Genomic DNA, 25,419 nt, shown 5'->3' with positions numbered 1-25,419 from the left:
CGTGCCACAACACACAGAGGCTACACGGGAATTGGAACAGGCAGGGAGAGTGTGCTGCATCTTCCTCAGCCCTGTCCTCTTAGTAAGCTCTGTGAGCCTCTGAGCTGTCACCTCTTTGACCCATGACCTTGCCATAAATTGGAAAATACAAGCAAAAGTTTGTATTAGCCTAACATGCAATGAGTTTGTATAAAGATATATGATTTAAAATGGATCTGGAAACTACCTGAAAGAAAAAATCCAAGACTGCAGTATGGTTTCCAGGAGAATACATTGTTTCCATGGCAACTCCTTCCTGTACACATTCTGCTTGCTCTTGTAGGAAAAGCACTTCATTGATGTACTGGTGTATCTTCTCGTTGGTCATGTTGACACACAGCTATTGTAAAATGAAGAAAAAAAAAGAATTTTAGATGTTTACTGGATAATTTATCAATGTAGGTTTTACTGCATGTCTAATATTGAATTTGAAGAAATGTCAATCCAGAATATGGTATCTCTTGGTAGACCACAAATTTAGGAAGACCCTAGGGAAATGTAGATTTTAACAACCATTATTGTTAAATTGGCAATACACAATTTTCTGCCTGCACAGTTCATTGTGAATTCCACAGTTACCAAATAGCAGCATTATCAAATGCAGTGGAAATTTACACTAATTCCATTGAATGAAGAAGGATAACGCTATATATTAATTGGTATATTTAATAATCTTCTGCATTTTATATTCAGAAAGATTATGCAAATACAATGTGCTTTTAGGAATAAAAAAAACCAAACAAAACCAAACCCTGCATATTTAAGATTCTGACTCTGTAGTTAGTTCAGTGCTAACAAAGACAGAACTCTGTTTCCACATACAATATCACTGAAGTCTAAAGCACTCTTTGAAGAGCTCATTGTGTTTTACCCAAACATATAAAACACCTAGGGACATTTTGTTAGATGCTGCTCTCCATTTTATACATATTCTAAGGGAAGGTTGGGAAGAAAATGGTGTTCAATTGAAAAGTTCAATGTTTGGGGAGATAAATAGTATAGAAGCTTCTAAAATATTTTTTTTATTGCCTTATAGATGTACAACTAAATAGATTCACAGAAATTTGATTTTCAATTAAAAACAGGTGGGAATTGTATCAGCTTATTAATATGCTTTTGTATTTTATTCAAAGATCACCTGCTAAAATAAATAAATATTTAATAACCTTGTGGAATAAATGTTTTAATTGTTTTTTGACATTAAAGTGGAAATATTTGTTGAAAATTTGAAAACCTCCTCCTAATGCTACATTAACTATGACTAGGAAATTAAGAAAACAGGAACTTCTAAAAGGGTGTAAGAACACTTCGTATGAGGAATGTTATAAGGAATGCCTGCATGCATTTTCTTTTCATTCTAAACAAGTTACATATTTGTGTTGGCCAGCCATTAACTTTATCTTCCATGAATAAAGTGTGTAAAGCAATTCTACCAGCAATTCATATTAAAAGGTATTAAATATTTAGATCAATCCTAATTTTACATGGCTTAACATCCAGATGAGGGAAGAGAACCCAAGTAACGTGTAAGAGCTGCCTGAATTTTCCATTAACACCTCCTGTTAGCATAGCCAACGTGTACTTGCTATACAATAAAATGGACTAGTGTGAAAAACAGCAAGAAGAAATGAGACAAGCTCATCTTACAACCAAATGTCTATTAACTGTTTACTAATGCATGACAGTGCAGACAAAAGACAGCCTCGAATACACCCAGTATTTGTCTAAAGTGGGATTTATAAACATTCAGATTGTTATCTTCTTAACAAAAGAAGTATACAATTGACTTCCAGTGTCTACTTATTTTATGGAAAAGACAGCTTTTTTAACTCTTTGGCAGGCAAACTCTGCTTTACTGATCACTTCTGGAATTCTAATTACAAAATTTTCCCAGAAGCTTGTTAACATTATTTTATAAGGCAGACAAGCTTACACTTTGCAGAATATGGTTAAGCATAAAAATGATGAATGCTGTATATATCTTTATTTGCAGATGACCTATTTAGAGAACCAGGTCATTCAACTTTACAAAGGTGTATTTTACAATAAGAAAAGCGGTGCTCATGTCAAAATTCCTATGAAGTCAAACATACTTTTATTACGAGACAATCTCTTAAAAATGCATTAAAAAAAAAGTATTTGAGAGCCTGACTGTGCGGCAAAATTCTTGTACTACACAATTTCAGATGAAGGAAAGATTGTCTTAGACACATCTTACAAAGATCTGATAAACAGCATTGGTATTAAGTAGCAAAATAAAAAGAATAGTATTTTGTTAAAACATTCATAGATGGTAAAGAAAAAAACCAATTTTTAAACTTCTACCAACCAGTGTATTATGACATACACTGGGGTGCCTCTTAGCAACAAAAGCAACATTGGCAGATTTTCCACAATGCCACTAAGGTACTGCAGACCAGGGCAGCAAGCAGCTCAAGCACTTGTACCAACTGCAAACTGTCCCAAAGCTGCTCTCCAGAGCAGTGGCTGAGAGAACAGCTCTGCAGAACCAGGAGACCAGCCAGCGGCTGCTGGAAAGCAATGCATTCTGATCAGCTCTTTCTCCATTTCAGCGTTTTATACAACCTGCTGGGAAAAGGTAATGAAATGAATGTTTCAAATTAAAAGCTTGGCACAGGTTGACCTAATAGGTAAAGCAGCTGAAATGTAGAAATGGGATGAATATGAACTAAACTAGCTTTGCAAATCCAAATTCTCTTGCTTCAAGTCTTCTAAGTATTACATAAAAAACTATACACTTTCTGTCCAAAGATTTGAAAAGTTAATAGAATCACATTTTTAAACATGTGTTTAAGTGTACTCATGTAAATTAGATTGAAATATAACAGTAATTAAAAAAAAAAAAAACAAAACAAAAAAAAAAAAATAAAACAAACCAAAACAAAACCCATCAAATAGATTTTTACCTAAAAAAAAATATTTGGGAAATGCCTTTAAGAACTATATTTGCTTTAATTAGTAGTATAACTCAACAATACCTATGGTACTTTTTGTCATTAAACACTGTTAAACTGTTCTTGATATGCATCTCGTGGACTCCATATTATGTCTTCTAAGAAGTTCTCTTTCTACCAATCTTTTTTACATTAACTCACTATCACATCTCAGTGAAAATAAATACACCATATATTTGTCTGTCTTCTCTAAGAAGTCCTTTCAGAATATTATTAGAAGAAAAAAATACGCTTGTTCAAGTATTACAAAAGCAAACAAACAAAAAATCCAAGCAAAAACAATCGTAACTTGCAGCACTACCCAAATTTTAGATTTTGGAAAATAATACAGTGGCATTTAGTAAAAGCAATGAGTATTCATCATGTTAGTCTAAGTATCCTCCAAATTAAAATTTAGGTAGAATACAAAAACTGTGCTGTGCTCTGAAGAGAGAAAAGCACCCATGACTAATGAAATTTTCCTGCTCTTTATTCAATTTTCAGGCTCTTATGCTTATTTGAAAAAGGCATTACCAAAGAAGGAAATTTGTGGAAAGCAAACTTGGGGACTGTCAATCAGTGAGGAAAAGATGGATGCAAAGACCCTTTGGAAAGCTCATTTACATGCTTTGGTCATGCAGAAGGATTAGTTCTCCCAAGGGATGTGTATTCAGAGCATGGAGTAGAGCTAACAGCTGTAATTTCAACACATCTATCAGGTCCTAATTTATGGGTTGAGATGATGAAGTTACAATGTCAAATTTAACCTGCAAGGAAGTGCCCTAGCATTTCTCAAAAATGTAATTTCTAAGATAATGAAACACAGAATCGTCTTTTTTTCTGAGGTTGGACTCAGAAAATATTTTTAAACATAAGCTTGACATTTACTTATTTTTTTAGAAGCATCTTGAATGCTGTTCCCCTTTGTGTGTGCTACCCAAACATTTCAACATCCTTTTCTGTATGTATAGTACCCATCAGAGTATTTCTAAGGAATTGATAACAAAACCAGAACCATAACATTTCTTCCTTTACCTTTTAGTGCTAATAGGATCTAACAAAGATTTCTTGTTCTCTATGCAGCTCCAACACAAATTCAGACATTGTCCTACCTCTGTCAGAAGATCCTTAATTCACTGGGACTCCATGTCATCTCTGGGATCAGTTGCCATTAGCTGATTCATGTTTCTCAAATAATGTAAAAGAGAGCCTGGTGCTATATTATAACTTTGCAACAAGTACATGTCACCTGAGAAGCCTTCCACAAAGGATTGCCTGAAACGCCCCTCAAAAAAGGGACAATTTCCATACAAAGTGGAATAGTGCCCCACTGACTTTTTGTAGATATTAAAGCATTAAACAACCAAGCTAACAAAAAAACATGGTAACAACAATCTTTCCCTGAAAGAGTTTGGAAATGTTCTGAAACTGGAACAGTTCTAAATTATTTTTTCACTCATAATGCTGGCCAGAAATGAAGTACTATGGGATAAAAATGGGTGCTACTGCGGAAAAGTAAGTATGTATGTCAATTAAATGTTGTTGTACAGTATTTCACCAATCAATCACAAACTAAACTGGGAATTTCAATTTGAGATAAATTATTTTATTTTTGGCTACAAAATATCTACTGTAAAAGAATAAAAAAAAATTATTTTAATGTCATGTTCATGATATGCCAGCTTTAAAGTCAAGTAACACTGGTTTTCCAGTGGCTGACTGGAACACTGGAAAGATAACAGTGCCCTGAATAAACAGAAAGAAATGTGTGCACTGGGAAGAAGACCAAAGAGTCTAAGAGGGAAGAGGGAGGAGTACACCCTGAAAAGGCCATGAAGAGTGTAAGATCCTCAGTAGCTGGACTGAGGAAGAAAGTAAACACAGGATTGCCAGGCCCCTGAGGGAAGGAATAGTTTTTTACAGCCCTGCTCAGCTTCTCCTGGGTCCCCCACCCACTCCTTGCTCATGGGCCCAGCCCCAGGGGATGCCATGGCAGTGCCAACTTCCAGCTCTTTCTCCATCTGCCTGTGATGGGTCCCAGCCCTATCTGGCTGCTTGCCAGGTCAGGGCTGCTGCTGAGCACTGTAACCAGCCCTGGCTCTGACCCCCATGCTCCAGGAATGCTGCCCAGCGGGGAGGGCATGGCCATTCTCTGGCTCCTCCTGTTGCCTGGCTCCCTGGTGCCAAGGATCACCTGGTCCTCACTGCTCCACAAGGTTGTTAAAACCTTTCTGTGTATGGAAGCTAGTAAAAGCCTGACTTAAAAATACCATGTCATATTTCCTCATTAAAAACTGAATTAACGTACTTAGCACTTTCCATCAGCCTATAGGGAATAAAGAATACTCCAGCACTGGGAACTGCATGGAAGATTCTGCATTAAGTCCCTACATAGTAATAGAGCTCAACGTAGACCAGCAGGTCCCTATTCCACAGAGGGACACTGCAACATCCATCTATGCTCTGCACAGGCAAAACCAAAGAAGGTTGATTTCTTCTGTATAAAACAAAATCTGTAAATGTTCTTTCTGACTGTCCAAATGTAAAAACCTGTGTGTGACCTCCCATCTACTATCACTGCGGCACCAGTGACTGTAGAAAAGTTACATCACACAACTTTTGTCTATTCATATCCATCCACCTTCAAAATAGACAACATGACCTTACATTTAGACAGCTAGAAGCAGTCTAATGGTTGAGACAATGCAATTTAATGTAAAATAATCTATTATGGTTGTTTTGGCTAGGAAATGTTAAGTGACAAAAATGTAGTGTCACCAGACTTAACCATAGAAATAACATGCCAAATTAAAATCTACCACACCTAATAATAATCATAGGTAAAAATTCCACCAGAGCTGGGTTGTATGACGTCTTTTGTTTCATCATAGTGACTGAAGTAGAGTCCTGAGTGGGACAGGCAATGCTCTCTGCTCTCAGAGCCAGCTGGTTCCTTTTGCAGGAGATGTGCAGCACAGAGCTGCCATGGAAGCTGTGCCTCTCCCAGAGCTATACTGCATCACACAGACAATGTGGATGTGCTTTAATGGGTATGGAGCTGAATGGGAATTAAGAGACACTTGACTGTTGCAGTGACCTGCAGTACTAATTTAGATAAATCACTTTTATTTCCTATAAAATGAATAATACATAGACACTTTATACTGCAAAACTTGAGGCTCACAAATGTAAAATACCATGCAAAAGCTGAACACAGAATTTAGCAAGAGCTAAATACTTTCTTCAGTTTCTGATTTGAATTCTATATTGGACAGAAAAGATTACTAGCATTGCCCATTTAACTTTATTGCATTATTGTTCTTTGTGGTGAATCTACAACTATAAACTTCCATTTCTGTAGAAAGACCAGACTTTCTGCAGGGGGAGCTACTCTTTCTCCTCTTCTGTCTGTTTCTTCTTCTATAATACATTTTTCTTAGATACAGCTGGGGGAAATTGGGACAGCCAACTATCCACGCTGCTTATTGCTTCTTATATTCATTGGTCACGAGTTTGTAGTCAAAAATATACCATCATAAGTATGAAGTCTGTAGTGTTCATTGACTGTACTATTTGGAATCATGCTGTGAAGGAGCCATGAACAGGATCTCACCTAGTTTTAAATTCTATTAGAAGAGAAACAGACATCTTCTAGTTTTAGAGGGGTGCAGAATAAACTGGAAACAGATACAGTCCCTCTCAAACAGGGAAGCCTGAGAAAACAATGAATTAACACTCGAAACTGACATAGATATTTTTGGTAGAGCACTCATATTTCCTGAAATGACCACAAAATGATGGCCATTTCCCTACAGAATAGGAAAGAGAAATTGTGCTCACTTCTGACCATGTTTCAGTGTGGTTGTATACAAAGCTCTTCTGGCACAGCAGCTATGCAGTTGCTCCAGGAAAATGCTGTTGCCAAGCTAATGATCACTGCTAGGAAATGATTGTAAATTGTTATTAGGGTGGGTGAGCTAAAAGTGTACTGTAGTCATTTACCATAGCTCAGCTGATGAGCAGTAAAAGCAGTAACTCACTGAGTCCTGGTAATTCAGAAGCTTTCAGTCTTTATTGAGCAATGACTCCTTCAGATTGTGCCTTCTAAAAACAGTGTTTCCTGCCTTTCAGCTTTTAAATTTCATACCAAAAATCAAAACTTTCCTCACTATTGCTTATTCCACACACTTATTTACTTTTATTTTAAAATTACGTGTCCCATTTTTGCTCTAATAACATATCACATATGTTCTATACAATAAAGGCTTACCAATACTCACCCAGTACAAGGGAAACAATTAATGTTTTTTAACTTCTAATGCCTTCTTATTTGCAATGGGCTATAGAAGTTTTCTCTCTATGAGCTGTGAGCCACATAGTTTTGCCCACAGAATTTATCAGATTCTTGGTGTAGGCATAATTCATCTTACTTTTCTAGTCCTTTGACAACTGTCTTCCTTTGCATTGCTCATGAGTTGTTCCTAGAGCAATTCTTCATTTGACTTTGATATTTCAATACTCTGATGCCTTGTCATTCCAAAACATACACTGGAGTAAACAAGTTATTCTACCCAGTTTATCCATCTCTGTTTGTCTGAACCATCTTCAAACACAGTTTATTAAAACTGACATGTGATTTACTATCTTATTACTCTCTTAATTGTGATATTAAACTATCTACCAGCCTGATAAAAAACTCCAGAAAGTGTCACACAGCTACTTTGAATGTCCCCAGTTTTGGGCAATCAGGAGATTTTGATTTTTATTGAAAACAGTCATATTTTTTTTTCCCAAGAAACCAGGAAAACAGATATCACAAAGAATGCCTTATCATACACTAATTTGAGAAAAAAACAATTCCCTAAAACTACTTTTCTGATGACATTTTAGGGTATGCTAATCTATATATGATTAAAAAATAATTTTTATGGCTCCACTACTGTCTGGTTGTAACATGTAATGCTAACATTCTGCAATCACAGGCCTTGACACTGGGCATGTTTGCAGACATGATGCAATGTTTTGCATGAGGACCCTATCTGGGCTAACAAGACTGTTTATTGTTAGGGTTAACTAGGCCAGGCAGAACTCTGAACTAGAGTAGATTGCTAGAGAGCTCCAACTTTGAAGTTCAGGCTGTTTGGGGTAAGTCTGCATGATTAGTATGTACCACATGGAGATACAAACTGCTTCTCTTCACTGGCACTAGAACCCACCAGTTCAGGAATCAAATAGGTTAAGTGCATTATACAGTTCATATAAAAAAAAAAAACAACCTCTCACTTCTGCTTTGTCTTTTCAAGACTGCAGTTAAATAGATTCTGAGATGACTCAGATTATTACTTCATATTATTCAACAAAATTAATTCAGTCCAGGTGGAGGGACAGCAAGTGTCTCTTGAAATATATTTATTTAGAAAAAATGAAATAGAAATGCAAATATAACTTTGAAATTATCATGTTTGCCACACAGAAATAATAAAATTAATTCCTTTTTACTAATTTTTCTCAGATTTTGTATCTTCAAGTATCCTTTGCAGTTATTAAGCAGAAAATGACTTACTCCAGAAAATTGAATTCATGGTGTTTCATGATGTCAATTGCGGATCTTTTATGAGTTTTGTGACAAAAAAACAATGCAGAGCAGGGTCAAAGGAAAATAACCAATAAGTCCCAAGATGAACCCCTCTCTTTTGAGGAGGATTTAAACTGCATAGAATACTTCATACTTATTAATCAGGAGGCTTATGGATTTTTTCTATTTCATACACTCTGTTAAGATCTTTTTAATTTTTCACCTTATATTTTTCCATAAAGGTGGCATTCACAATGAGTAAATGACTAGGAATATTGGTACACAGGAAGAATCCTTAGTCCAGCAAATATTCAAGCAAGGTTGAACTGTAACAGCAAAAATAATTTTGTGAGAGGGAAACTCGAATTTATTGTATTGCCTTCTTACACGCTCCTTTGATGTACAGGTAAACCTATCGTGTGCTTTCAAGAATTTGGAAACTGGGTAGCAATGTAAGCATGTTATACAAGCTGATGTGGCTCTATGACTTCTGTTTCACCACAGGGAGGAAGCTGAGCCATAAAAGAATGGACTGACTGGGACAAAGGGGAAAATCCCAATTTCAAACAATAACAAGTCCTTTGTTGCTGATGATGCCTTCTCAATTATTTTCTCTGCTTTGACTTTTTGTTCTATGCTTTGATTTTCTTCCTCTGCATCACAGAATGAATAAACAACTGAACAACAACGTAAACACCTCTTTGAGTGTGTTGTGTAGTCACTAATGCTTTCTGAAATACATAATTTTCAGGAGCTCTGGTGTTCAGTGATTAAGGTTGAAAGTAGGCAAACATCTTAAAGAACATTTGATATTTAAAATGATTTTAAAGAATTAAGTGACATAAATTTCAATTTATTTTCCATGGATGCAATTCAATTTTTTGAAAAGTCACATGTTGTAAAGTCACACACAGGTGAATCTGCCAGTAATGGCACTTAGCATAATGCAGCATTTTCATTTTATTTTTTCTCGAAGGCATCTGAAGACCTTTTGATCTTTCTTCCAATTCAGTATATTGTCCTTGTACTCATTGATCTAGTTGAAGTTTAAATACCACAAGGATGAAAACAAACAACACTATTCCCTCAGATTGTCTTTCAATGGTAATACTACCCCTTTTCAAAATCACAATATACATTTACTTTATTATTTTTAAATTGTCAACAACTGTAAAAAACCCAGCATATAATGCATACGCATATAGGTACGATGGAAAAAAATATTTTAAGAGAAAATTTTCACCCTCAGATATATTGGTATTCTGATCAAAACTACTTAATTAGAGAAATAACAACAGGTACATTAAATTCAGCAAAGCATCCACACTTGCCTGTTCAAAAGTATTCTTTTGAAATTCTTCAAATCCAAAAATATCTAATACTCCAATTTCAAACACCTGGTCACTGGGGAAAAAAAAGATATTACAGATAATAAGAATTCAAGCAAGTGAATAATACATCTGTTGTTTCTGACAGAAGTATTTCTGTTCTAGGACAAAAGCAAGCTGTATTTCAAAAACATGGATGAAATACACAAGCAGACCATGTACAGAATAGAATCAAAATTTTACTCACAACCTGGACATACTGAACAGAAATAGAAAAACAGGGTTCAAGATTGCTTTAGCAGCTATGCTAGAAACTAAATTTGTGAGAGAAAGAAAAAATCTTAACCTCCTAAAGTCCAGTTTCTAAGGTACTAATTTTCTGACATCAAGGACAACCATTTCAGGGAAGTTTCAAAAATGCCTGGTTGCACTCAGTTACCCTTTCCCGTTTATATTTCTTTGGCAGCCAGAATTGTTTCTACAAAATGTACTTCAAGGGAAACTTGTTAAGCACAAGTCCTCTCTGTGTCAGCATCAAGCAGAATTTCTAGGCTCAGGCCGCCCAAGAGGTTACATGTCCCAGGGGAAAGAAAGTCAGGGGTCAGAGCTGAAGAAGGCAGATGTTTCTTCTTTGTATAAATGAAAGAGTATTTGCTGATGTTGCATCTAATTTGTTGTGTGTCACTGCATGCATTCAGGGAAGGGATTTTATTGTGTCCAGGTGGAAGGAGTGGAAGGATCAGGGTAGAGCAGCCACCTAGGATATGGACAGAGGAAATGGGAAAAGGACAGAGGTATTACTATTCTGTACTTGGGACTGAGTCATTGTAAGCCTGATTTGGAGAGGAAACTAAATTCACTGCAGTGAGCAAAATGAATATTTTGGGATATTCTGTTGCCTAATTTGCAATAATATTGCAGAGTGCTTGTTCTGAGGTTCTTCCATATTTTATTTCTCCATATTCCAAGTTTCTTCTATGTCTAAAGCTCTGTGCATATCAGGCTATAGATGTAAAGGAGAAAAAGGAGAGATCCACTGTTGAAGGACATGAATATAGTTCTATTGCAGTCATTGTAACCCCCTACCATGCCATTAGACGAGGATCCAGCCCTCAAAATAAATTCCTGTACAGCAAACAAACAAAGTAATTTGAAAAAAATACATATTATAAAAGAAGCTGGGAAAGACAATCCTCAGGGGCAAGCAGAGCCTTTATCAGAAATCATGCCCAAGAAGTCTGTCTTCATTTCAAAAGCACACCAGTTCAATGCACTACTGATTGTCACAGGACTAGCTGTGTACATAAATGTCAGACATGGATTGTTATATAATAAATCTAGTCCAGAATGGCTTTGTTGGGCAGGGAGGTTATCAGGAGGTCGATTAGCCTCCAAGGGAATTTCTACAAGAAAAGGCATAAAGCTGTATCACTACATCTATCTCTAGCAATGAATTGAATTTAAATTGGGTTTTAAAATGTAAGTCTCATTCACAACTCCTCCTGATTAGAGATGGGAGGTGTACATTCCTTGTCAGAACAAGTTTTCAACAAAATCTGTCTATTTACAGAAAGAAAAATTAAATTTTTAAAAGCAAACTACCTCAGAGAAATGAATATTGAAAATCCAGAATAATTGTTATTTAAATTTGTTTCGGGGAAAAAAGAGAAGCTTGAAATTTCAGAGTGCTTTATAGGTTTTCATGCTTTTTTTCTTTTCTTTTTCTTTTTTTTCATTTGTATGTAGCCTTCCTTATAGGAAGGCAAAACATGAACTGTTGTGTGGCACTGTACAACAGCTGAAATATTGCATTATATTTCACAATTTCTGAGGACTACTTAATACAGACAAAACAGCTTATCACTTCTCTGACTGATTCAATTAATAATTTGAGGCTGGGTTCTTTACATCCCTGTTGAGTCTGTGACTGCTATTTTGTCAAATTAGTCTCCTACTTTCCCTCAAGGAATATATAAACATTTGCATTAGGAAAAGACCAATACAAACTGACTTAATGAATTATTAAAAGCCAGGCAAAACAGGAACCTGATCCTAGCTTTCAAAACTCTGGGTAACTCTTATCAAATTCCTTATCAAAACAGTGATATTTGTGACAAATATATTGGCTTGCAAATATACTGAAGATGCATTTGTTGACAGAAAAACATAGTCTCAGTGTTTTTATGAACTCTTCTTGATAATTTTGGTCTAGTATTATTAGGAGATGTACACACTACATTAAAAGAGCTGGAGGTTTTACATAATTAATATCTTGCTAACGGGGCAAGTATAACAGCACTAGGCTCTGTACCCTCTAAAACAGTGACATTTTACCATTACATTGTGCTATTTATGTGCAAAATCTCTTCAACCATGATAGTAATTTTCTGTATTAAATTATTGTCCAGATTTTGGAAACTAAATAACAACTGACAATACAACATCCAAATTAAAAGCATTGCTTTATATGTGGTTGCATATTACTTTGTTCTTTTAATCTTTCTTCTTGTCTTCCTCTTTTTCATATTACTTTTCTTGCCAGAAGGAGGGTCCATACGTCTTTCTACTGGCTAGCTGTCAATCATATTAATTCCAGCAAAATTAGTTTCCTTAAATAATCATAGCAGAGATTCCCAAGGCAAAATAAAGCATGAATGATTCCATGTTAACAAATGAAAGAACATGCCACCAGGGTCTAAGATAATATTACAAAAAGGTACTTTTTGTTCTGAATGATTTTCTTATTTTCTGGTTACTAATCATCACTGACACATTTCTTCATTATATTTCACATATTTAATATTTCCTATCTATAACTAAAAGAACTGTGGCTTTAATGGGGACTGAGACTTTGATTTCAAATTTGAAAATATTTCCCAGAATACAAAGTAGAAAAAAAGAATTTGCTGATGTTAGAAGAACTTTTTTATCTCTTGTATCAGCACACGGGTGTAAATACTTTAAAAAAGCATGGATGTTCTCTAGAAGTCATTTGGTTTTCTGATACACTTACAATATTTTCAATGTCTCCAACGTTGCCTTTTCTTCTCAGAACATATATGTAAAGATATCCTTATAGACTAGAAATACGTTTTTAATCTTGTACACTTAACAATTACATTATAAAGAAACTACATAAAAATTCCCGGCAACTCCTAAAAACAATACATACAGAAGACACCCTGTCTGATAATCTACCATCCTGGCAGACATCTTGCCATTCATCAAGAGATGCTCTCAAACCATTTGCCATTCCTGGCAAGGTGAACAAAACTCCCTTTACAGTACATCTGATCCAGTGCTTCAGACAAACCTCCAGAATGTTATTTGTTCACTTTTATTTCATTGCAGATGGTTCTAGCTTGAAAATCCATAGTGTCCATTCCTTTTGTTGTCTTTTGCAATCTGCCAGCATAGAGCAGTGAGATGAATCTGTTGGGGGAGGGTGATCTAATGCACCTTTTCATCTGCCCAGGACACAACAGTTCTTGCTCTTCCTCCAACTGCTGCCAGTAATGAGGAAGGCTTATGTCTGATCTGGATATACTGGAAGTGATACTGATTAATGAGGAAATATTTCTCTGATTAGATGAAGTATACAGCCTAGCCTTCAAATGAGGTCTTTCAGAATCCTAATTAAAAAGTCCTCAGTTTTCCCAGGGGAGCAGATTATACCTGTTGTCACAAACACAGGTCCCTTCTTGAAGGGAATAGGCTGAATACTTTCAGTTGGATATGTTGTTCATCATCTGAAACAATTATCAAACAAAATTAGTTTCTGAAATGTTTGAGGGAGATTTTTGAGTCTGAAGTTTTTGCTGAGATCCAAGAGCACATGGCACAGAAATTAATTCAGATGGCTTTTGAATATCTCCGGAGAAGGAGATTCCACAGCCTTTCTGGGCAGCCTGTTGCAGTGCATGGTTACCCACACAGTAAAAAAGTTGTTCCTCATGGTCAGGTGGAACTTCCTGTACATTAGGTTCTGCCCATTGACTCTTGCAATGTTGCCCAGCTCCACTGAGCAGAGCCTGGCTCCAGCCTCTTGACACCCTCCCTTTAGATTTTATAGACTGAGATGAGGTTTCCCTCTCAGCCATCTCTTCCCAAGACTAAACAGGCCCAAGTATCTCAGCCTTTCCTCATAAGAGAGATGTTTCAGTCTGTGACTCATCTCTGTAGCCCTCCACCGGACCTGTTCCAGGAGCTCCATCTCTCTCTTCTTCTGAGGAACCCAGCGCACTCCTGATGTGGCCTCAACAGGGCTGAGCAGAGGGGCAGGATCACCTCCCTGCTGGCAATGCTCTTCCTAATGCCCCCCAGGACACCATCAGCCCACCTGGCCACAAGGACACACTGCTGGCTCATGGACAGCTTGTTGTCCACCAGCACCCCCGGTCCTTCTCCACAGAGCTGCCTTCCAGCAGGTCAGCCCCCAGCCTGTCCTGGCACAGAGGGTTGTTCTTCTCCACGTGCAGGACCCTGCCTTTCCTGAATTTCAGGCAAGTCTTCCCTGCCCATCTCTTCCCTGTCCTGGTCCTCCTGAAGGACTGCACAGCACTCTGGGGTATTGGCCATCCTCACAGCTTCATGTTGTCACTGACCTTGCTGAGGAGGCATCTGCCCTCTCATCCAGGTCATGTATGAACCAGTTAAACAGTACTGGGCCCAGGAATGAGCCCTGAGGGTGACTGCAAGTGCGCCGTCTCCAGCCAGACCTGTGCCCTCTGGGACCTGCTGTTCAGCCAGACTTTATCTACAAAATATTTATCAGCTCTTTATCAGGTTTTATCTACAAATAGAGAAAAGCTTTTCTAACTAGCTGATAAAAAAATGCTTTAAACTTACTAGCAGGCAAGGAACACAGTATCAAGATTTTCTCAGGGACATATACCTAATTAGCTTGTTTTCCATGAGAAATGAAAAGCAATATTCACAGACATTCTTAAATCTCCATAAAGCAAAAGCCCTCTTACAGAATGAGCCAGGAATTGTTGAAACATTACCTTAAATAATTTCATTACTCATTTGGATCACCAGATCCAACTTTGCCAATGTGCAATCAATTACATTGAAATGCCACATTAAGGCAACCATGAACCTACAAAAGTGAAAATCAGGATACTTATCTGAGTAAACTCTGAAGAGTTAAGAGTCTTAGGAAGAAATTCACCAAGACTATTTTGATAATAATAACATCAGTAGAAGGGGAAATCATTATATGTATGAGTGAAAATAAATATCAACAATTAAAAAAATAAGCACCTGTGAGAAATGTTATTAGCTTTCTTCTAATCCTACTCTAGGGGCCAATTATGGCAAAATAATTTGTACACAGTTGATTTCTTAAAATTCTATCAGAATGAAAAAAGTAAACAAATTTCAGATCTTGCAACCAGTCTAAACTAGCATGTAGGATTATGATTTAGTTAAAACTAGGCAAAATTATAAGTTTTTAAGGAAGAGAACAACATTTCTAAAGGTGCATTATCTTACTTAACACCATCATTAAAATTCTTGCTTTATACCTACTGAATAGTATTTCAAAGTAATTAATTTGCGGGATTCTGGCAACACTTTTTATTTTATGTACTTCATACCTTTAGAGTTTGGTCTTTCAAGCTTTTCACAGAACCATCTCCCCTTTGCTTAGGTTTAATGATACTCATTCCTTTATTTTGCCTAAAACCTGTCACAGGGTTTTTCTTAGTAAATATAAATCAATATCAAAGACCAAAATCAAGTATTTCTACCATAAAAGTTAAACATGAATAACCAAGAAAAAATGCTTCTTTTAGAGTTACTAAGCCAAGAAATCTAATTTTATTGCTTCATAAATTCTCACTGGTGTGACGGAAGTACAGCTAAGCTGCTTCACAACAGAAAAGGAGAACTGAGTTAGAAACCTTATTCCAGGTTTCTGATGAAGGCTTCATCCCATCTGATAAGTAGTAATTCTGTCAGTTTCCAACTGGGGAATAAAGTGTGGCCTGGAATGTATCAGACTTATGTACTCACATAAAAAAATGTTTTGGTGGATCTTTCAGCAGAGGTTTATTAAAACTGCACAAAACTGGAGATATAACTCTGCTAACAGATAGCTGCTCAGATGTATTTGAAGTAAATCTGATCCACTAATCATAAATTCATTGCAGTAATCTAACTTGCATCTAGAACTATTCTATGACTTGATTTACTCCTCCAGTTTAAACAATATGATTAGGCTGCACAAAAAAAAAAAAGAAAAAAAGCTGTACATGGGCTACTTCAACTGAGGCTTGATATCAGTGAAGGATGATATGAGGATCAACCTTATTTCCACTTAAAATAAGCTATTTAGCTTCAGGTTTGGAAAGGGAATGAAGCTGGTTTTGGCCTGATAAAATGTAGTATATCTTGTCAGTACTGCCAATTAATCCTGAGCTGGTTAGCTTTCTATAACCAGCCTAAATGAAGACATGTCCCTTTTCAAGCATAGGTCTAATATGTGGCCAGAGGAGACTATTGCAAATTCCTCACTTCTGATACATCAAACAGCTGTCCTGTTTTAGCTGGGACTTACAACCTCACACAGTCTTCAAGTTACCTCATAGGTAGAAATAGTTTCACTGAGAAATATTTTCACAATCTAGAGGTCACCTCTTTTACCTAGTGATTGCACTAAAAGGAGAATACAAGGTAGACAATATACAAATAATTTTGACTTTCATTATTTGAAGATCCTATGATATCTAAAAATTATAGGTTTATATTAACAACAGAAGTACACAACACCCTGTTCTGAAAGAATGTAAGATATCACATTGTAAAATTACACACTGAAAAATTACTTCCAATGATTTTAATATTTTTAATAAATCTATTCTAAATTTCTTTTTCAACAATCACTACCAAAAAACTCACTGTAATTAGAAATGCCTGAGCTGGATTGTTGTCTGCCACAGACATGCACTGAGTTAAGCCTCTGTTCCATAAATCCCAGGAATGAATGAGGAAGAATTGTGACCTCATGTTACTGCCCTTCCTTATTATATAGAGAGTATGTAAGATTAGGCTATGGACTGGAAAATTGCCCTAGCTTAGTGTCATAAACAGACTAGTAAAATCATTCCATGTTACTTCTGTTTGCCTTCAGCAGGAACTGAGACACTCTGGCAGTGTATGTATAATGACAGACAGATTTTAGGTGCAGAAAGCTGTTATTCAGGCATGGCACCTTTTTCTCCTAGCTACACCCATAGAATAGAAGAGATTTTCCACTAATTGGTCTATGAATAGGAATAAAAATAAGCTGGTGAAGTCCTCAAACTCTAAAAGAGGGTACCTTGTCCTATGCAGCCATAGAGATATGATATAAAGAAAACATACTTATGAAAGTTCCACATCTGCCATTAGTGGATTACCATTTACCAATAATTCCAAGCCATTTGTGTTTCATGTTCATAAGGTAGCTCAGCTGAGCATATGAGCTGTTGAACTTTGATTAAGTCACATGCATATGATCATCTCATTAGGTCTACTGTCTTAATCTGTTGCTTTGATTCCACTGAGATTTCAGGTTTTTTGTTCCTTTAATTTGTTTCTTGACTGCTCCACTGATACACATTAATTAGCATTCATTTTTCCAAGAAGCCATGCTGGATAGCAACAGCATCAAATTTAGAAAATGCAACCTAGAGAACATTCTTAGAACATTTAAATCAGTTAAGTTTAAACATTCATTTGAAGTCTTTTGAATAAAATTCTGATTTCAATACCCTCTGCTAAGGTCGCTGTTTTGGGAAGAAAGAACAAGTACGTTCTGCATTAAAAAAGTAACAAGCGGCATTTTGCATGTTGAAAGACTTAGATCATTCTGTATTGTCAAGTCCTAAAAGGCTATTAATTGTAACCACCAATCTAGATTACCACATGAAGTACCATGGATCCCTACATAAGCAAACAAATAAACAAATATGTGACAGTAGAAACAGCTAGAAGGAAAAGTCAATGCTTTAAAGATCCAAGCATCACATATTGTAAAATTCTTTAAAACTTTATCAGGGTTCATTAATTTCCACCATTTAAAGGAATCATGTTTTTTTTACAATTCTGAATTTGAACAGATAATGGAACACCTAATAGTTTCCAATGGTACTCCTACCTGTCACTCTCATCTTGATTTTGAAGGTAGCAGTTGATAGTGTTGACTAAAAAGCTAAATAAACGACCATATAGAGATTTTGCCAAGAGATCCCGGTAAAAATCTGCAATCTCTATAGTGTGCCTCCGAACAATCGTGTCTCCTAAGAGAAAAAGCAGAAAATGGAGATGAAAGTGTGCTGTAAACTTCGCCTTCAGTAATTTTAGTTACAGTAAATTTAGCTACAGTTACTTCTCCTTTGCCAAACATTTACATGGTGTTAGCTTTTTTCTGAAGCCTCCAGTGCAAGATGAGAAGACTGTCAACACTCAAAAGATTTTAAGTTTGGAAATACATGCCTTTATACTTTGTTCAAAAGAAATGTGTATGAGTACTACACAGAACTAATATTTTACTGAAAAGATTTTTTTCAGATTTTTTCTGTAAGACACTCCTGTTGATTACAGTTCTTACTAATATTCTATATTAATGTCTAATCTGTTATCTTTACACACTTTTGTAACATTAATCAAGTTAGGAGCCCATCAGCATCATAGTGTGAAACTGCTTTGTTCCATATTACAAAGGCATTACTAATTTAGTGGTCCAGTCTGATTTACCACATGGCAGATAAGCCTACATATTCCTCAGAGGGAATATTGCCAGGACCATATGAGAAATAAGAAACAAAAAATTGACAGCTTTTAAATTTTTTAAATCACAAGGCTCAAAATGCCACCAGGTCTGATCTATGAGTGTAAGCTTAGAGAAAATTACCTTTAAAATACTGAACATCAGTTGTTAAGGCTGAAGCAAGCTCATCTGGTGAAACCTGCAGCATCCCTGCCACTGAAAGGAAAAGAAAATGTAAAGAAGAACTGATTTATGCAATACTGCATATTTCATTTTTTTACAACAGATTTTCTTCTGTAGATTTCTTTTTGAATAGTGAAAGATTCCAAACATGAAAGAAAAGGGTGCTGTCACAGAGTAATCAAAATTAATGAACACATAAAATCAGATTACTATAATCAGTACTTTGTGAAGTATGAACCTATCTGTATATTACATTACAGCTTTCTTTCCCCTTCAAAGACTGCTCAGGACTTTCCCCAGGGTTTGGCAGACTTTCTATGGTATTAGAGTGAAGGTATGCTACTCATTGACATTCTGTATCCATAAGCCACTTGCAGGAGATCTGTTAGTGACCAAGAGGGCAAACTTCAAAGCACAAAAGCAAGATTCCCTTTTCAGACATAGGTTTTGAATGTAAAGAATTCAATTCAAGGCAAATTGTTCAGCTGTTGACAAGCAGTGCAAAAGCATTTCAAAACAAGACTGCACAAAGTGCACTGTACAATTTCTTTTGGCAAACGATAGCATTAAATATGACATTTAATTAGCTAATTTGCAATAATGGCATTTTATTTCATCCCTTAAAAATCTGTAATTTATAAACCATCCAAGTCAATTGGGTACTGTCTTACAGTAACTTATGAGTTTTCAGAAGTCATTTTTTTTGTGTCCCTGGAATTGTGTTTCCATCTGTCGGTGGAACAGTGCAACTTCCCTGCTGTGGGACCAGGCAGGCACCGCTCCAAGGTCGTGTCCTACTGACCTTGCTCCAGCGGCTGCAGGTCTGACACGAACGCTGTCTCAGCATCTGTCAGGGCCGTAAAGCGAATGTCTCCAAGATGCAGGATTGCTGAGAGAATCACAAACAGGTTCTCCACCTCCTGCACAGTTTTTTTTTTTTTTTTCAGAATTAAAGATAAAGAAAAGATCTGTTGGACACACCGTTGAAAGGCAATGCTTTATAAAAATATAAATTCTGTTAGTTTTTATAATCTGCCTTTGATAAGTTGAAAAGCATTCGCATTTGAATTATTAACAGAAAATTTGAAATCAAACTGGAACCTAGCTAGGACATGAACCAACAAAATTACTTTTTATTTCCTTGTTTTAATGTCACATTTACCAGTGGGTTAAGAGAGTTTTTTTCCAATGTGATAAAAATACTGGAATATCTTTAATGAATGCACGGTTTCTGCAGGAAATAAAACATATCTTGTCCATAGAGAATTCCCATTGAGTCAATTTCTGTATCTAGGAACAGCAAGGGGTTTTTTGCCTCAACCAACTGAATTCACAGTGTCTAGCTCTATAGGTTCCTGGTATTAAAAGCTTTAATTAAGGTCCAAAAGAAACAAAAGCAACTTTCCTTACCCTCACACTGTCCCTCTGAGATTGCATACTCTTCTGTGATGTCTCAGATTGTGAAGCAGTTATCTTTAGGGGCAGATTTTTTCTGACCTCATTTTTATCACAGCAGAAGAAAACTAACTTTCTTTGGTAGTTTTGGTTGGTTAATTATATTTAAAATATTTTTAAATTCAAAGAAAAATACGATCTGTGGAATATGAACCTTAAATCCTAAAATATGGAAAGCATTGTGTGTTTTTGGAAGTTTTTTTTTTTTAAGGGCAGTTATATAACAATGGTGCTTCTTAAAATGGTAAAAGAGGAAACCTGATATCCACTATAACATTACATGGCATTATTTATAGAAAAATTAATCGATAATTCTTGAAATATTTTTTGTAAATAATATTTAGAGCCTGATTGTGCTAAAACTGCAGAAGTGACAGTGAGAAATTTCACTTATCAGAATTTGCAGACTAAGATTATACATACACTACTAATGAAATACACAGCTAGTACAACCTCTTTTTTTTTTCCCGATTTTTTATTCTTCATTTCTTCATGTTATTTCCCTGATAAATATGCCAATAATCAAAGGACTTAAGAAAAGCTTAAAGTCTTGCTGGGATAGATTATAGCACCTCCAGTGCTGTTTAAGCAAGTTTGCTTCTCTGAACTACACTTTAAGACAAGAATGTCAATCTCTTTCTGCATGAGAGAGGCGTCAATAGGGCAACAGTGTATGTTAGCATTACAGGGTACCAAAGCTGAGATTCAAAAAACCCAATATATACAGAGAAAGTCTGAATAGGATAACTCTTAAAATAGAAGAAGTTATGCTAATATAGCATTCAAACTAGGGTGCCATACTCTGCTTTTGGGATGGTATCTCAGGCAAGATGAAATGGCACGCTGGCAGTGCACGCTCCTTGCTTGGAGGTTAACTCCTTCAGAACCAGTTTGGGGATTACTGTGCAGCACTGAATGACAGTGAGCTGGGATAGCTTTTGATTCTGGTGATTTTGGTAAGGTCTCAGGTATATTTCACATTCCAGATTCTCAAACACTTTATCATTGTGTAAGATGCATGTTTCCCCACCTTTAAAACAGTAGTTGGTTTTAATAAACACTAACATTCTTTGGAAGATAGCATTAATGGCTGCTAAGGAATTTTTATATAGTTTTTCAAAAAGATTATCCATTCTATCATTAAATATCGCTAGGTAGTCAAGGAATGATACATACAGACCTCTTCCTGTACCTCAGAATTAATGGGTAGAAATTTTAGGAATGTGTTTTATCTACATATTGCCCTCTAACATTCAACATGGGAGATCAGCCTGCAGTACTTGAGAGTTTCATAGATTTCTTGTCCCCTAAATATTATTCTAAAGCTGCCTGAATACAGACTAGCTTTCAAGATGTTGACACTTTTCTGAGAGTTAACTTATTTTTAAGAATTCTGAGTGAATTTAAGTACTAGATTCAAAAGAATACTGTATATGAAGCATTCTCAGACAGTTACTGCAGGCTTAAAATCATGATCCATTTAGCATTCAATTATTTACTTATGGGCTGAACTCCTTTCTCAACAGAACAGAAACATTAATGACAGAGCAAGAGAGATCCACTGATCCACCAACTGTGAACACTGGGTTAAATCCAGAAGTGTCTGGACATTTTGTTATTGAAATCTACTAGTACAGAGCTTGAGCCACTAAGAGTAAGGAATAATATTGTCAAATATGGCCATGTCTGTTCAATTTTGTACATGGCCTCATGAACATTAATGAAAATAAACCCTACTCTTCATTGCATTGAAAGGTGACACTTTTTACTGCCTTAACTAGGGAATGCCAAACAGCTCATGGTGTACCACTACCACCACAGAAGTCTAAACTTCCCACCTAAGTAACAGCTTTAGCAGTTCACAAAATTTTTGCTGATAGCCCTTGATCCTTTTTTATTAGAACTGCTGCCTGTCTGTCATTTTTGATGATGTTTTAACTTACACTTACATTAACTTTTGCCCCTTCTTTCTAATGATATTGTACAGGAGTAAGTTCTTACCTCGTCTGAAAACTACTGTTGCTTATGAATGTCTCTTGCAGAGGTATTCCAGCTACAGTGTGCTGGGTTGCATACACATTTGTAAGAAATATGGGGAGTTTGTTAAGCACTCTAGTATCCTGAAGGGATGCACAGTTTACACGAATTCTTATATTCATCCTTCTATTTCTTCTGATTTCCGTCACACCTCTGTCCTCTAGGACCTCTTCTTCATTAATTTTCCAAATTATCTCCTTCATTAGTTTCATAGAACTAAAGACAAACAGTGGGCCTATCTTCTTGTTGCTTTTGGGGAATTAAGTCAGTTCTTTCAAGTTACCTGGCTCTAATTTTCTTTCCTAAATAGGTATTTACTTCTTTTCAGGTGCTGTTAGCATATGTGTGTTTCATAAAATTAAAAAGGATGGGAGATAATAAGGAAGAGGAAAAAAATTCTGTGGCTTTTATGAGGTGTCATATAGGATTTGATTGCTTCTTTTTATCTATGTAATTTAATTGTTCAGAGTATTATACCTTGAAGCTGTTTTGTGAATCTTTAAGAACTAAAAAGATTCACATTGTTGGTTCTGTGTCTAATTAAAAGTGATTACAGTAATTTCCCTGGAGTGAACTAGTGCTGTATTTGTTTCAATGTCTTAACTAACAGGGGAAAAAAAAAATTAAAAAGAACAGAAAGGTGCTTCTTTTACTCACAAAAGGTTATCTGTGCGAGTTACTTATGGCCTACTTTCAACTAACATGATTATTTTAGCCACAAATAACATAAGCTCATGTAACTTACCAGGCTATTGAATCCCAGAGCACCTAGAGCTTGTTTTAGTATGGTTAATTTCTCCCTGTTTTGAGGGTTGGCTGCTAACATCGTCTCTTCTGATACAGTCTGGCTTAGATACCTGCACAGAACAAAAACAGCGTATCTGGTATTTACAAGACTGGTGCATGATCAAACTTTTAAAGTTAAAGTCCAGTTTTACATCTCTAACCTGAGGTTTATTGCAGATTTTTCTCAGCCTTTGGAGGGAGCAGTACCAGCAACAGAATATTCTGTATTTCATTCTTAAACTTTTGCTTAAGGCTCCCCTCAACCCCAACTTCAGCTGCACATGGGAGCTGAAATTTCAAACTGGGTTTATATCACTGCCAGTTTTGCCATTCTTGCACTACCAGAGATTCCCCTTCAGAAGGCAGATTTGAGGAGAACCTCTGACAGCTCTGACTGCTCTAAATTCCCCTCTTGCTGACAAGGGAATAGATCAGCCCTTAACTCCCACAATGTTCATTCCTTCCCCCAGCAGCTGAATGGGTGATAGATAGGTGTACTCATCCTCTCTCAAAATGAAGCAGTAACCAAGTACACAGAGTAGCAAGTCTATAGCCCTTGAACTGTACTGCTTTGCACACTGCAAAGCAAAAGGAAATTTTATGTACCTTCCCAAAAACAATGAGTAGTAGAAAGAGCGACACTTGTGCAGCAGCTAACTCAGGAAAGGAAAAAAACTCTAGGAACACAAAGAGTAATAATACAAAACTATAGTAATAATACAAAACTATAGCAAAACAGATTATTGAAAAGTGCAGCAATCTAGCCTTTACAACCATTTATTTTGACCCTTTTAAGTAAGTCCGTATTTTTAGAAGTATTCAGGTATCTTCACTTAGCTGAAATCACTAAGAATGAGGTATCTCATTATCTTACAGGATCTGATTTCTAATTACATAATGCTGAGAATGTAAGATATTGTCTTTTATTGCTTTCACTAAGCTATCATAATCATTAAAATACATATTCATCACACAATCTGCAATCTTCACAAATGTCACTTAAATAAGCAAAAGAACTCTCCACACCTTTGTCCAAATAACATCATCACTACACCAACAAAGACGGACAATTTACACTACACCAACAAAGGTGGACAATTTACACTCATTTCAGCCCTCACCCTTCACCACAATTACAACAAAAATTCCCCACAATTATTCTGGTCTCTACTGATGTTCAGCCTACGATCTGTCACTTAAATATGGGAAACAATACTGGTTTACTTTTTCACAATTGTTGTTTACAATCATGTTCTCATACCACTACAGAGGAGACAAAGTTTCAAAATAAACTCCTATTACCACAGAAGGTCTGGCAACACTTTAGTAGGGGTGGTAGTTCTTATAAGGATTCCCTTTTACATGAATGTGTGTAGGAAGAATTATTTAGTATTTCCACTTTTCTAACAGATAAGGTTTAAACAGTACCCACAATGAAATATAAAGTGCATTTTTAGTGAATCCATATCAGATTTACCAGTGTGGATTCCCCTTGCAGTGATAATGGCATGATTTACCCCAGCAGGTGGGCAGAAGAAGAATGATGAGGTTAAAAATGTGTGCCTGGGAGCATAAGTACCTTTTGCACCCACAGGAGGACTAACTCAGCAGTTATCTCAAGTATGAACATGCCTCTCACATCCGTGGATAAAGCTGGTGCTTCACAAACCTTTGAGAACATGTGTCTGTGAGCACCACTGCCAGAGCTCAGCACTGGTTCCTCAAGGTTACTAAAACATTAATTTTGTCAGACTGAGATAGGTACAAATGATAGCACAGCTGTCAAATCAGCTAGAGCAGATGATATAAAGTGTAGCTGGCTTTATGTTGTTTTGTGGTTTTTTTTTCTTTTTTTTTTTCCCTGGGGATTTTTACATTGCCTGTATGTTCAAAAGGAGCCTAGAATACATCTAATACTGAATCTGGCATAGAATCTTCTGGTGTAAAGGTTAATCCATCAGAAAAATTTCCACTCTTCTGAACTGCTGCATGAGCTTATGCCAGTAACATGTTATGCATCATGAGTTGGTGGCACTTTTTGCTCCATAATTAGGAGATTTACAGCAGCAGCCACTCTGCTGTCAAAATATTCTATTGTTGAATGTTGTAGGAGTTGGAAGCATATGGCCATTTCTGCAAAAAAAGCCTCCTCCTCAATGGTTTTCTCCCTAAATAACTCTTTGTCTCTCTCTGTACTGAGCAGGGAGTAGTCTTTCCTGTTCTGTGAAGAGAATACTCCACACTTCTCCTTTTTAAGCCACCCCATTTAACCAGCACTTTTTTAGCACAGCTGAAATGATAGTGGGC

The 25,419-nt window shown here is 36.3% G+C and overlaps 1 protein-coding gene and 1 long non-coding RNA gene across 11 annotated transcripts in view; one reads left to right on the top strand and one right to left on the bottom strand.

Moving 5' to 3' along the window:
* The window catches only part of MYO16 (myosin XVI), a 365,514-nt gene that overhangs the window by 103,930 nt on the left and 236,165 nt on the right, over window positions 1-25,419 (bottom strand). For all 10 annotated transcript variants that reach the window (XM_064407780.1, XM_064407778.1, XM_064407774.1 and 7 more), the window contains 6 exons: window positions 23,072-23,183; window positions 19,637-19,754; window positions 18,796-18,867; window positions 18,040-18,181; window positions 9,900-9,972; window positions 227-379 (listed from right to left, as the gene is read on the bottom strand). In XM_064407780.1, coding sequence (XP_064263850.1) covers window positions 227-379; window positions 9,900-9,972; window positions 18,040-18,181; window positions 18,796-18,867; window positions 19,637-19,754; window positions 23,072-23,183 — 670 coding nt within the window. The remainder of the gene's footprint in view (window positions 1-226; window positions 380-9,899; window positions 9,973-18,039; window positions 18,182-18,795; window positions 18,868-19,636; window positions 19,755-23,071; window positions 23,184-25,419) is intronic.
* On the top strand, window positions 5,901-9,262 carry LOC135293523 (uncharacterized). The gene is made up of 3 exons (XR_010355629.1): window positions 5,901-6,043; window positions 8,811-8,974; window positions 9,073-9,262. It is a non-coding gene; the product is annotated as an uncharacterized LOC135293523 (long non-coding RNA).

Source organism: Passer domesticus, chromosome 2, assembly GCF_036417665.1.
Source record: "Passer domesticus isolate bPasDom1 chromosome 2, bPasDom1.hap1, whole genome shotgun sequence".
NCBI classification, from domain to species: Eukaryota; Metazoa; Chordata; class Aves; order Passeriformes; family Passeridae; genus Passer; species Passer domesticus.
Note: the sequence above shows the minus strand (reverse complement) of the source record. Positions and strands in the feature narration are given on the sequence as shown.